The 13,509-nt window shown below is 41.1% G+C and overlaps 1 protein-coding gene across 1 annotated transcript in view; it reads left to right on the forward strand.

Moving 5' to 3' along the window:
* Nucleotides 1–13,509, forward strand: part of LOC136874801 (uncharacterized) — a 134,655-nt gene that overhangs the window by 49,904 nt on the left and 71,242 nt on the right. Inside the window, exon 3 of the mRNA XM_067148473.2 lies at nucleotides 2,379–2,645. Within this exon, the coding sequence (XP_067004574.2) occupies nucleotides 2,379–2,645 (267 nt within the window). The remainder of the gene's footprint in view (nucleotides 1–2,378; nucleotides 2,646–13,509) is intronic.

Raw genomic sequence — 13,509 nt, forward strand, 5'->3', positions numbered from 1 at the left:
CTCAATTATCAACACTTAATAGCAGCCAGTTTTGGACATTAATAAGACATATGCCATGGCAGATAAAGATTATGTAATGGAAGTATTAATGCCACACAATATATCCGGTATGCTATATTTCGTTTATAATTTTATCCAAATGCGCCAAATTCAAGTTAGAGTAAATGGAATGCTATCAAAGGAAGCAGTAATTAATAATGGAGTCCCACAAGGATCAGTTATCAGAGTAACGCTGTTTGTAGCAATTATTGGTATAGTCTCCAACATCCATTCAACAGTTAAGTGTTGACCTTTTGCGGATGATTTGATAATCTTCTGTCCAGGGAAAATCATTACAACGACTCAACTTCCATTAAAAGAATCAATTGTAAATAATCGGAACTGGACTAAAACCACAGGGTTCAAATATTCTGAAACCCTCTTCTCTAAAAATAAACATGTCACTTCTAACCCAGAATTATATATGGAAGACCATAAAATTGAATCAGTTAAAACTGTAAAAATTCTAGGACTTATATTCAATAACAAACTCTCTTGGACAATTGTCGAAGAAGAATGAACATCATGAAAATTCTCTTAGCAAAAAACTAGGGAGCATATTACCAAGTCCTAATGAACATATACAGAGCCACAATCAGAGCAAAACTGGACTATGTCAGTATAGTACTGTATATTGTTCTGCAGACCAACTACTCTCAAGATCCTTGTTACCATCCCGTCCTCAGCTCTTCGAATTGCTCTCGGAGCCCATCGCACCAGCCCCATAGCTAGTATAGAGTAGAGATTGAAGCCAACAAACCAACGCTTGAAATCAGACGTAAATAGCTGAGTTTGACATACGCACTCAAGATAGCTGACACAAGTAACCACTACTTAACATCTCTCCTATAAGATCTTCAAAGGGACATAAAGGAAAACTAACTGGATCTCAACACCAAATCTTTAACATCAGAATATACAATCTTCGCAAGGAACTAAACCCCAGCCTTCCACCCATTTTACTTCCACACAACTCCGTAGATACCCCTCCGTGGAAGGCTCACCTGCCTCCAATCAACTGGGAATTGAACAACAATCTTAAAACTCAAACTGATACAGCTAAATACCAACAGTTATTTCTTAAACTTTGCAATAGATACTCATCATATAGTGCAATTTATACTGATGGATAAAAATCCAATGCAAGAAATGGTTGTGCGGTGAAATATAAAGACTATAGTATGCTATACAGATCACCAGATCTTTTCACAGTTTTTACAAGTGAACGGTATGCTCTTAAACAGGCCATGATTCATATTTCAAAAGCAAGCTACAATAACTCATTCATAATATTCTCTGATTCCGCAGGTGCATTAACTTCAATTCGAAATCCATCAATAACACACCCCCTTGTTATAGAAATTCAAATGCTGTACCACAAGATCAAGATTCTAGGAAAAATGTTATTTTTATGTAGATTCCATCTCACAGCCAACGAATCAGCTAATCAAGCAGCAAAAGGCAACTAGTCTTCCAGTCAACGACCCTCGAATTGTCACTCCACATTCTGATATCATCGCTTACATCAAAATCAAATTTAACGAGCAGTGGAAAATAAACTGGCTTAAATTTCCACTAGCAACCTCCAAAAACTTAAAATGATATCTAAGAGAATATATCCTCTCCAAAACATCACCAGACATGAACAAGTCTTAAAATCTTAAGTCTTAAACACCAAGATCACCCACAACTATCTCCTAGAAAAAAAAAACAACCTCCTACATGCAGTGAATGTAACTTTTCTCTCACTGTCAAGCATATTATCTCAGAATGTCAACTATATCACCATTGGCGCCAACACCACGGAATACCTATGGAAATGGAAATGACAGTGGATTCTCCAACACTGAGTCATTAAGTCATCAACTTCCTCAAGGACACTGGCTTGCACTCCAAAATCGAATACATTTACATACATTATACTTATTTATTTTCTTTATAATTATACTATTATTACTCTGTAATCATCTGTAAGAGACGCGATAAGACCTTAGAGTTAAAGCGACTATAAACAACCCTAAAACTATGCTAGTTCGAAACACGCAGACTTTTCAAGAAGCACATTAGTGTTTTGCGAGAACAGGAGTCGAAAATGTTGAACATGAAATCATTGGGCAGATATAGTTTGAATTATTTGAAGATGTTATAACTATTTACTACTTGAAGAAGAACCTCCTGTGTGAGGGGTAGCGTGGGGTTTCGCGTCCTCGAGAGATTCTTCTGTTGTTATTTACAGAACACGACACCTGATAATGGTATTTCTGGTTAGCCTACTTTCTTTTTCTTTTTCTTTTTCTTTTTCTTTTTCTTTTTCTTTATATTACTCATGTCTATTTCAGGCATCCACACCAAAAATAGTCGGAGCTGATGCTGATAGTTGCTTTCCAGAAGAGGACGACGTCTCTTACAAGATAGATGATTCCGATGCCATTGATTCATCCAATGTTAAGCCTCCTCCAGTGCCAGATCCATATACTATCAACGTCACAATCCCCAACGTGCTGATGAGCACCTGTAGTGATGAGGCCACATCAAGAGGTCCGCACCAGAAAGTTATCGCTTTCATCTTTTACGGGAAGATCAACTGTAGTCGTAATTACTTTGAGGTGAGTCAAATACCCTGAAACAGCCAGTGTACCAGTTTCTATTTATCTACCTGATTACATTCCCCGTCCGAAAGCTGACTCGGGCCACCTAGTAGATGTAATAGGAGAACACGAAGGTAACGTGGTTGCATTCGGTGGTGGCGGGGATAACCTCTTGGTTAAGGGATTTTTGGGATAGTTGATAATTCAAGGAGATGGAAAAAGTTCAGTGGTGGATGACTTATGTCGGGTTGGAGGTGCGTCATTTTGAATGTCCTTGATTATTTTACCTTTTTCTCTCGTTATTTTTCTTCTTTTATTATTTCCTGTTCCTCTTGCCGTTGTTTGGTGGATGCAGTATTTTTGCACCTGTGTGATGGCACAGGCCAGAGTAAAATGGGGCTTTCACAGAGGTCTCAGTCTCATCTAAGGATGTGGCGGTATGGAAGGTGCTGAGGTATGGATGGCACTGAGTAATGATATTCGGAGTATGACTACTGCGTCAGCATGTTATGAAAATTGCCTTTCATAAGGCCGGTTGTGTTGTAATTGCATTGTATGGTCCAGTGAGGAAAGAAATGGCAAACTACCTCGCTCCACGTCGTGCCTAGTACCTCTCTGTACAGTGCAGATATAGGTTTTGATGTTTTTCCTATACTTTATTCCATATTATTATTATTATTATTATTATTATTATTATTATTATTATTGCCAAAGAGTTGTTTCCAAATAGGGTGTGGATATTATTATTATTAAAGCGTCTTTATTGTGGCGAAGTTAGGGCTCCCGGCCCTTTCTTACACTTAACCACTTCATGTATATACAATGTATATTTTACATAAAATTTAAACATATGGAATCTTTACAACCTAAAGTATAACTAAAGCAACTAAAGTATCACTAACTAAACTAAGGTGAGTAAAGTATAACTAAATTATATACAGGAACACATTGCAATAAACAACCATATTCACTCTCATTCATGCATCCCATTCACACCCAAGAAAGACTGGAAGTGCTTAAAAGATGACGCTGGCAAAGGATTTTAAATTTTGTCTTAGATTTAGCTTCCCTGATGTCATTGGGGAGTTCATTCCACCAGCTCGTGGCGGTGATAGTGAACGATCTGTTGTAGGTTGCGGTTCGATGCACAGGAATTTCTAGCGTACAGCCTGACCGGGTATTGAACAGGTGCAGGGAACTAAGGTAGCGAAATCTGGTGGATAGGTAAGGAGGAGTGTTTTCAGAAAGCACTTGATACACCAAAGTAGTTGCGTGGAGTCTACGTCTGTCATTCAGTCGTAACCAAGATAATTGTGTATAGAATGGGGATACATGGGCGTATGGTTGTATGTCGAATGCATACCTGATGCATGCATTTTGGGCACGTTGCAGTCTCATGCTTTGCTCGTTATTGATATCAATAAAAACTGTATCACAGTATTCGAGAATTGGAAACAAGAGTGATTGAATGAGCTTTATTTTCAAGGACCGAGGAAATCTATTTTTAAACCGCTTCAGAGGATGCGGGCTTTGATATACCTTTTGGCACACTTTCATCACATGTTGCGACCAGTTCAATGTTTCGCTTATAGCCACACCAAGATTCATAACTGTTTCACAAAATGGAATAATGGTATTGTTTAGTGCTACAGGAGGAATTTCGTATTGTTTTAAGACGTGTAAGTTTTTTGAAGTACCAATGATTATTGCTTGCGTTTTAAGAGGATTAATTTTGAGATTGTTACTCAATGCAAAATTACTTATGAGACTTAAATCAGCATTAACTTTTTCTACAGCACTCTGAATTTTATCAGTTCTTGAGTGGTAGTAGATCTGCAGATCATCAGCATAAAGATGATACTTGCAATGTGTAATCGATTTGGCAACATCGTGTAAGTAAATTGCAAACAGCAATTGTCCAAGTACAGACCCTTGGGGGACACCGAGGGGTTTGTTAAGCCACTCAGATCTGCTATTATTTACTCTGACACACTGACGGCGATTTTTGAGGTACGAACTGAAAAAGTTTATTGCCGTCTTGCTGAAATTTAATGAATCCAATTTTGAAAGTAGCAGTTGAGGAACAACAGTATCAAAAGCACTAGAAAAATCAAGTAGAACCAGTACAGTCACTTGTCGAGTGTCCATTGCCTGTCGGATATCATCAGTTACTTTCAGTAGGGCAGTCGTTGTGCTGTGTCCTTTCTTGAAACCAGAAACCAGATTGGTAAGGGTCAAGCAGTGAGAAGTTAGTCAAGTAAGTGAGGACTTGTTCGTGTACCAAGCGTTCTAGTACTTTGTAAAGGGGTGGGAGAATGGATATAGGGCGATAATCTGATGGTAAACTAGGAGAATTCTTCTTAGGAATAGGAATGACGATACCGTGCTTCCACACAGTTGGGAATACTCCCTGTACAAGGCAATGATTAAATATATGCGTCAGAATAGGTAATATGGCACCAATAATATTTTTTATGAAAGATAATGGTATATCGTCATTACCCGGAGCATCAGACTTGAGGGAGTAAATTACATGCTTCACATCGTTCGCCCCAACTTTTTTGAAAGTGAATTTTACTTGATTTACTCGGGAATGAGCATTTATGGCGTTAATATCATCATCAGTTAGGTCATCAACTGGTTGATGATGATGATGATTATTATTATTATTATCATTATTAGGATAGTTAGCATCATAGTCATTATTGTCAGTAATATAATTATTAGTGTATGCTGCTTTCGTAAAATGAGAATTTAGATCATCAAGTGGTATACTGGGTGTCTGCATGGTCAGGCTGCGACCTATACCCATCTGATGCAAATGTTTCCAAATTAGTGCTGAATTTCGTCTGTTTGTTATCTCTTGAATATATTTATACTTGCTGTTACGAATTAATTTCTTAACTTGATTTCGGAGAATACGGTAATTTTCGAAATCACCAGTGCTTTCAGTTCGCCTAAATCGCCTATACCAAGCATCACGATTTGCCATGACCGACTTAATTTCATTTGTTAGCCAAGGAGACGAAGGGTGAGAAACTCGAATTTGCTTCTTCGGAGCGTGTTTGTCATACAGTCCTAATATTAAAGAGTTCAGTCTGTCAACCTTATCATCAATGTCATTAGTCAGTAGAATGTCATTCCACGGCAATTGATATGCTTCATTTCGTATTATCTCAGTATTAAAATGCTTGAAGTCTCTTCGCATTATGTACCTGGTTTTGTACTTTAGTGCCTTGAGAGAGTAACATAAGTATATGAGATCGTGGGTCGAAATACCTGGTACAGCAAGCTGTCCATGTTTTACCACTTTCTGCGGATTGTTTGTTATAATAAGGTCAATCAGTGTGTGAGACGTGTGGTTTATTCTGTGAACATGGTTAGTCGCGTCTAGTGTCAGTATATTGTAATCCATGCCATGGAATAGGTTTTGTAAGTATGTTGATTCGTTACTTGTAACTAGGAGATTAGTATTGAAGTCACCAAGAATGATTATGTTTTCGTACAGCGGAGTTAACTTCGATAATGCCACTTCTAGGTCAGATATATGTTGTATGTCCGGCGCCTTGTATACCACTCCGATCAGTAGTTTTTGATTATTAACCAAGAGTTCAACAAACATGAATTCAGGTGGAAATGGAGTCTTAGGATCTGAGGTCATAATTATTTTACTTTTTAAGTCGCTACGGCAATATATAGCGCAACCGCCCCCTACACGATTTAAACGATCTAGGCGATGTAACGTCATGTTATTCAGCTTTACGAGATCAGATTTGAGTGACTGCTGTAACCATGTCTCTGTTACACAAATACAATGCAAGTTACTGTTACTAAATAGAGCCTGTATTTCGTCAAAGTGACAAAGAAGCGATTGTGCATTGATATGACAACACTAAAAATATTGTTGGTGGGGAGCTAACATTTCCTTAAGAATGTCTCCTGCCACAGCTGGTGAAGGGGAAGGTAAGGGTGAAGGCGGACGACAATGAAGAGGGATAGGGTCAATGACATCACGGACATGCTGTTCGGTATAAATAATTGACTCATTTACGTTAGCCATTGTCAACAGAAAATTCAAACTACTCACCCTAGTTGTTTCATAAGCACCTCCAGAAATATTTACACAATCACTCTCACACACACTATCACATACACAAACATTATACGCTATTATATCACTCATTGTTTTTCCTAGTCAATCTCGTCGCTCACATAAGGCTTATTAATTGTGCCATGCTGCTAACAAACATTTTCTGTCCATTGTCTTTCAAAACAACAATGCGGCCGTCCTGTGTCCACACCCGCCGGAGTCCGAAGTGATCACGTGCCCTGTTTAGAATAGTTTTTCTGATACCTGTCAGGGATTCAGTCAGTAGAAGGCCAGTTCCTTTTAACAGCCGCTTGGCCCTCCAAACTCTGTCCCGGTCATGGTAACGCACGAACTTTATAATTATAGGGCGCTTACCCGTAGCAACAACCTGAGCTGTGGTTCGTTTTAGCACTCCTAAACGATGGCAACGATCTATATCAGACATAGTTATATCTACATTTAACTTGCCCTTCGTCGTGTTGATAACTTTATCGTAAACGTTCTCTGCCGGCTCCTCTGGAATACCATGCAGCACTAAGCAGTTCCGCCGACTGTACTGTTCAGCTTCATCAAGCAGTTCGGCCTGTTGTTCGAGGCGCTGTTCAGTAAATTCCAGTTTTTTTGTTATGTCTTTCAGCTCACTAGACACCTTTTCTTGGAACTGGGAGAACTCAGCCTTTAGCCGCTGCAGCTCATCCGCGCGGCAGGTGCAGCTTGCGACGTGTTCCAAGCGGCCTTGGAAGTCCTTCATAACATCTTCAATAGACGCTACACGACGAATACCTTCTTTCGCGGACATACTGAATGATGCTTCAGGTCAATGACAGTTTAGTTACACTGAGAAAGTCACAAATGGCACTTGTTGGCTGTTAATCTTGCTAATTAACGAGATTACTGGAGAGGCGTTTCACACAACAGCAGCAGTTGGCGCCATGTTGAATAAGTGTGGTTTGAGTGGTTTGAGACTAGGAAGGGTGTAAAATAAGGCAGCGTATTATCCCCACTTTTGTTCATCATTGTAATGTATGAAATAATAAAAAGTGTTAAGAAATTCAACAACAACTCTGTGTTTAAAGCTCTTGCCCAGGGCCTCTCAGGGTGCATGCACTGTGCACAGTGCAAAAGACGACTTCGCTTGGTTGACCAGAGTGCAGAACCCCACTCCTCGATTTGGAGCAATAGCGCTGTATCTCTCTTTTCCAACGCCTGTCTCGCTTGCTCCCCCTGTCCCCCTCTTCCTCACTTGCTCCGTAGAGCTCCAAATCCGAGCCGAGTTGAGCCAAGCTTAGCCGAGTAGCCCAGAGACAGAGCGTTGGTCCGACCCGAGCCGAGCGGGATCGATGCACTGTGCACAGGAACTCTGCGCTGCTGTCTGCACGCGTGAGATTTTGGGCGTTTGAGAGGCCCTGCTCTTGCCTTTGCAGATGATGTGGTAATATGGGGTGATAGTGAGGCTGAAGTGCAACAGAAGCTGAACGACTGGAATGCTATATTCAAGCAATTTGTTCTCAAGATAAGCAAGTCCGAAACAGCAGTGTTACCTGTTAGTCGAAAAAACATCCGTACTAACATCACTCTAGATGGATCGAAGTTGGATCAAGTATATCAGTTCCGTTCTCTTGGGGCAGTGTAGTAACAACAGATAACCGACTATCTACAGAAATCACTAGTAGAGCACAGAATGGAGCACACCTTTATCATCTTGTGAGAAAACTCCTTTGTTATAAGCAAGTTCCATTAAGTTCAAAATTAGTATTCTACAGGAGCTTTTATCTACCAGTTACCACGAACAGTCTGGAAACCTGCATCCAAACAAACAGAAACATCAGTAATCTACAAGCAGTGGAAATGAAGTTCTCACGAACTATGATTCAGAAAATGAGGAGGGACAAAATAAGAAACGACGAGATACGGTCTGTGTCGAAGCCAGGCTTGAAATGGTTTGGTCATCTCAAAAGAATGGACCCATAAAAAACTGCTAGACTGGGGTTTGAGAAGGAACTCGAAGGCGAAGGATCAAGAGGTTGGCCAAGGAAGAGATGGATCGATCAGATTAGAAATGATCTAGCAGGACGAGGTCTGGATTTGGAGCGGGTTATGGAAGAAAACCTCTACCTAGACAGAAGTAAATGAAGAGCGCTCATTCACCGCATCCGGGAAACTGGAGCTGGTTCATGATGATGATGATGATTATTATTATTGTTAGTAGTAGTAGCAGTTCGTTTGGGCCGTTTGTGGACCTCGGTGTTTATGTTTTAGTTGTGTTGTTGTTTGCTGCTTTTGATGTTCCTGGTGGTGGGATGGCGGCTGCTTTTGTGTTGGTACCTTGAGCTTTTTTGTTGTCCAAGTAATCCTTCATTTTCTTACTGTGCTCTATCTTGCGTTCTTCGGACCATTTCCTGTTCTCATTATGATTAGCTTCTGTAAGGGATATTAGGAACTGCCTGCTTTTTATAGTTAAACAGTAGTTAGTTGTTTCTCCCTGATTAATATTATGATAGATCCTTCTCTCGCTGCTTGACCGAAAGGAATGCAGTGGCTTTACCCTTGTTGGTTACTTTGAAGATATTATTGGACAGTCTATGGGGGTCCATTCCTTAAAGGTATCTTTCGAAAGCCAGTCGTCTTTTCCTGATGGCATTTGTGAGGTTATCTTGGTGTTGGTAAAGTTCACGGTTTGGTCTTAATTTTAGCATTTCAGATTCGTTTTAACCAGGGACAGGTAGTGATCGGAGTCGCTGTTCTTACCCCTTAGCTCCTTGACGTTCTTAAAATATCACAGTGGTGCTGCCTGTCTATTGCTTCGTCGCCGATCTGGAACTCGTCCATCATGCTGTGTACGCTGCGGCTACGTCACGCCTTGGCCTTCTTGGATGGATGTTTGGAGGCTGTGGACATCAAGAATAGTCTAAATTTGCTACATAGGCTCACTGAGCGTTCCCCATTCTTATTGGTTCTCTTATGGACAGGTATCTACAGACAATCTTCCGATATTTCATGTCTCTCCCGATCTGGATGTTAAAATTTCCTAGCAGTGTCGTCGTAAATGACGTTGGACCTTGCCTAGGGTTCCGTTGAGTGTGTCCCAGGACCGGTATTTACTCTGTGGGGATTTTATGTTAGAGTTATTGGTAGGAGCGTGGAATTTAACCCGGGAGTATCCGCAATTGTTGTATCTAAAGGATATTACAGAGGTTCTGTCATAGCGTGAGGACAAGTCAAGTATGGTTAGAAACCGATCTGCGATGTACTGCGAAGCCTGTTCCAAGGAAGGGTTCGTTCTCCATACCTCTTACCACTTGTCCCTTATATATTCTATATCCTTGAGACTTCATGGAATCTTGGTTCTGAAATGTAGTCTCTCTTGTAGGACTGTTTCCTGCCATTCAGAACTTCATATGTGTGTTGATGTTTCCCTGTTTTGATCTAGGAATTTATATTGCCATTGCTAGGGATGTGACGTTCCTTTTGTGGTTTATATTAGTTCCATGAAGGTGCAGGTTTCCCAGAGTCCGACGACTTCCATACCCCATCACGAGCAGCGTAAGGTTGATTAACACCTGGGGTTCTATCTTTATTAAGTTTGTAATTCATATGGAGCACAGTTTATCACACAAGTGTGTAGGTTTGGTCATCCGAAGACAACGAGTTGTTACTATCAAGATTGTAACCCTCGAAACTCGCAGCACATAGGTTCAGTGACCTTCCACTTGGTTGCTCGGCTTAACAGGGGCGCTTCTTGCAGATTATGTGGTGGAGTTGGAGTGAACGATGCCAGTTTGATTCTCTTTCTGAATCCAATATTTTCATGAAATGAAATGACGTATGGCTTGTAGTGCCGGGAGTGTCCGAGGACATGTTCGGCTCACCAGGTAGAGATCTTTTGATTTGATGCCCGTAGGTGACCTGGGCGACGTGATGAGGATGAAATGATGAAGAAGATGACATATACACTCAGCCGCTGTGCCAGCAAAATTAACCAATGATGGTTCATGGTGTGGATTACTGTAATCACGTCCTAGTTCATGAACCATGGGCAACGGCTGAGTGGCCTAGTAAGTGGTCCTGAGAGTCGGTATACCAGTCGCTACGGATTGGGAGTGGGCATCTCGGACATATTCTGAGTCATGGCCTTCCTTGTGCTCAGGCGACTAGGGCTATAAAATCTATCAGTGGTACCTAACCCGTTAAATGAGAGATGCTCACTTGGACCATGTGTAAGTAGGGTAGCATCCTGCTTCATGAATTTACCTAGCTCAGAACATTTTAAGCAAGTCTCGGACCTATGGGAGTAACGGAGTCCCACTCTCATTTGACAGGCGAGGGACTCCTTGGAAACAACTTGGCGAACGAAATGGAATTCGACGGGGAGCTATCAATATTAATGGGGCTTACGGAAGAAATAAATTAGAACTGGCTGAGTCATCCAAAGATGATGCATCTGGATGTGCTGGGAGTAAGTGATATTCGGGTAAGGGGAGATAACGAAGAAGATATAGGATATTATAAAGTATACTTGTCAGGTGTAAAAAAGGGAATGGCAGAGTCTGGGGTAGGGCTGTTCATCAGGAATATTATTGCACGTAACATAGTTTCCGTTAGACACGTAAACGAGCGAATGGTATGGGTAGATTTGGCAGTTGGAGGAATTAGGACGAGAATTGTCTCAGTGTATTCATTATATGAGGGCGCAGATGAGGATGAAAGTTTTATGAAGCATTGAGTGACATCGTAGTCAGGGTCAAAAGCAAGGATAGGATAGTGCTAATGGGCGATTTCATTGCGAGAGTTAGAAATAGAACTGAAGGATACGAAAGAGTGAGTGTAAATGTGGGGAAGATATGGAAGCTTATGGAAATGGGAAGCGTTTGCTGGACTTTTGTGCTAGTATGGGTTTAGCTGTTACGAATACATTCTTCAAGCATAAGGCTATTCACCGCTACACATGGGAGGTTTGGGGTACCAGATCCATAATAGAGTATATCTTAACCGACTTCGAATTCCGGAAATCTGTTAGGAATGTATGGGTTTTTCGGGATTTTTCTATGAAACGGACCACTATCTGATCTGTAGTGAAATAAGTATCTCGAGGCCTAGGATAGAGAAAGTGAAATCCGTCTGTTAACGAATAAGGGTAGAAAATCTCCAGGACGAGGAAATTAGGCAGAAGTACATGGATATAATTAGTAGGAAGTTCCGAACAGTGGAGACAAAAAGCAGCTTCAGGATATAGGAAGAGAATGGGTGGCATAGAGGGATGCTGTATTAGCAACAGCAAGGGCATGCCTAGGAACAACTGTGTGTAAAGATGGGAAAAAGCGAACATTTTGGTGGAATGATGAAGTGAAAGCAGCTTGTAAACATAAAAAGAAGGCTTATCAGAAATGGCTCCAAACAAGGGCTGATGCAGACAGGGAATTGTACATAGATGAAAGAAACAGAGAGTAACAAATAGTTGCTGAATCCAAAAAGGAGTCATGGGAAGATTTTGGTAATAACCTGGAAAGGCTAGGTCAAGCAGCAGGGAAATCTTTCTGGACAGTAATAAAGAATCTTAGGAAGGGAGGGAAAAAGGAAACGAACATTGTTTTGGGTAATTCAGGTGAACTCGTAATAGATCCCAGGGAATCACTGGACAGGTGGAGGGAATATTTTGAAAATCTTCTCAACGTAAAAGGAAATCTTCAAGATGGTGTCGCGAACAACGGAGCTCATGCGGAGGAGGAAAATGATGCAGGGGAAATTACGCTTGAGGAGGTGGAAAGGATGCTAAACATACTCCATTGTCATAAAGCAGCAGGAATAGATGAAATTAGACCTGAAATGGTGAAGTCCGACTCGTTGGCTGAATGATCATCGTACTGGCCTTCGGTTCAGAGGGTCCCGGGTTCGATTCCCGGCAGAGTCGGGGATTTTAATCGGTTCTGATTATTTTGGCTCGGGGACTAGGTGTATGTGTCCGTCCCAACACTCTCCTCATCAGATTCACATAACACACTACACTTTCAACTACCACAGGAACACGCAATGCTGATTACATCCCTCCATGTAGGGTTGTCGTCAGGAAGGTCATCCGGCCGTAAAACAGGGCCAAATTCACATGTGCAACGCAGTTCGCACCTGCGACCCCACAGGTGTGGGAAAAATCGGTAGCAAAAGAAGAAGACCTGAAATGGTGAAGTGTAGTGGGAAGGGAGGGATGAAATGGCCTTATAGAGTAGTAAGATTAGCATGGAGTGTTGGTAAGGTACCTTCAGATTGGACAAAAGCAGTAATTGCACCTATCTATAAGCAAGGGAACAGGAAGGATTGCAACAACTATCGAGGTATCTCACTGATTAGTATACCAGGCAAAGTATTCACTGGAATCTTGGAAGAGAGGGTGCAATCAGTGGTTGAGAGGAAGTTGGATGAAAACCAGTGTGGATTCAGACCACAGAGAGGCTGTCAGGATCAGATTTTCAGTATGCGCCAGGCAATTGAAAAATGCTACGAGAGGAATAGGCAGTTGTTTTTATGTTTCGTAGATCTAGAGAAAGCATATGACGGGGTATCGAGGGAAAAGATGTTCACCATACTGGAGGACTATGGAATTAAAGGTAGATTATTAAAATCAATCAAAGGCATTTATGTTGACAATTGGGCTTCAGTGAGAATTGATGGTACAATGAGTTCTTGGTTCAGGATACTTACAGAGTTTTGTTGTTCGTAGCTGAAAGGTATAAAGTGGCAGGGAAGGATTTAGTTAGGTGGAAATGTAGTAAACAGTGTGGCCTATGCTGACGACGTGGT

This window comes from Anabrus simplex, chromosome 5, assembly GCF_040414725.1.
Source record: "Anabrus simplex isolate iqAnaSimp1 chromosome 5, ASM4041472v1, whole genome shotgun sequence".
NCBI lineage: Eukaryota > Metazoa > Arthropoda > Insecta > Orthoptera > Tettigoniidae > Anabrus > Anabrus simplex.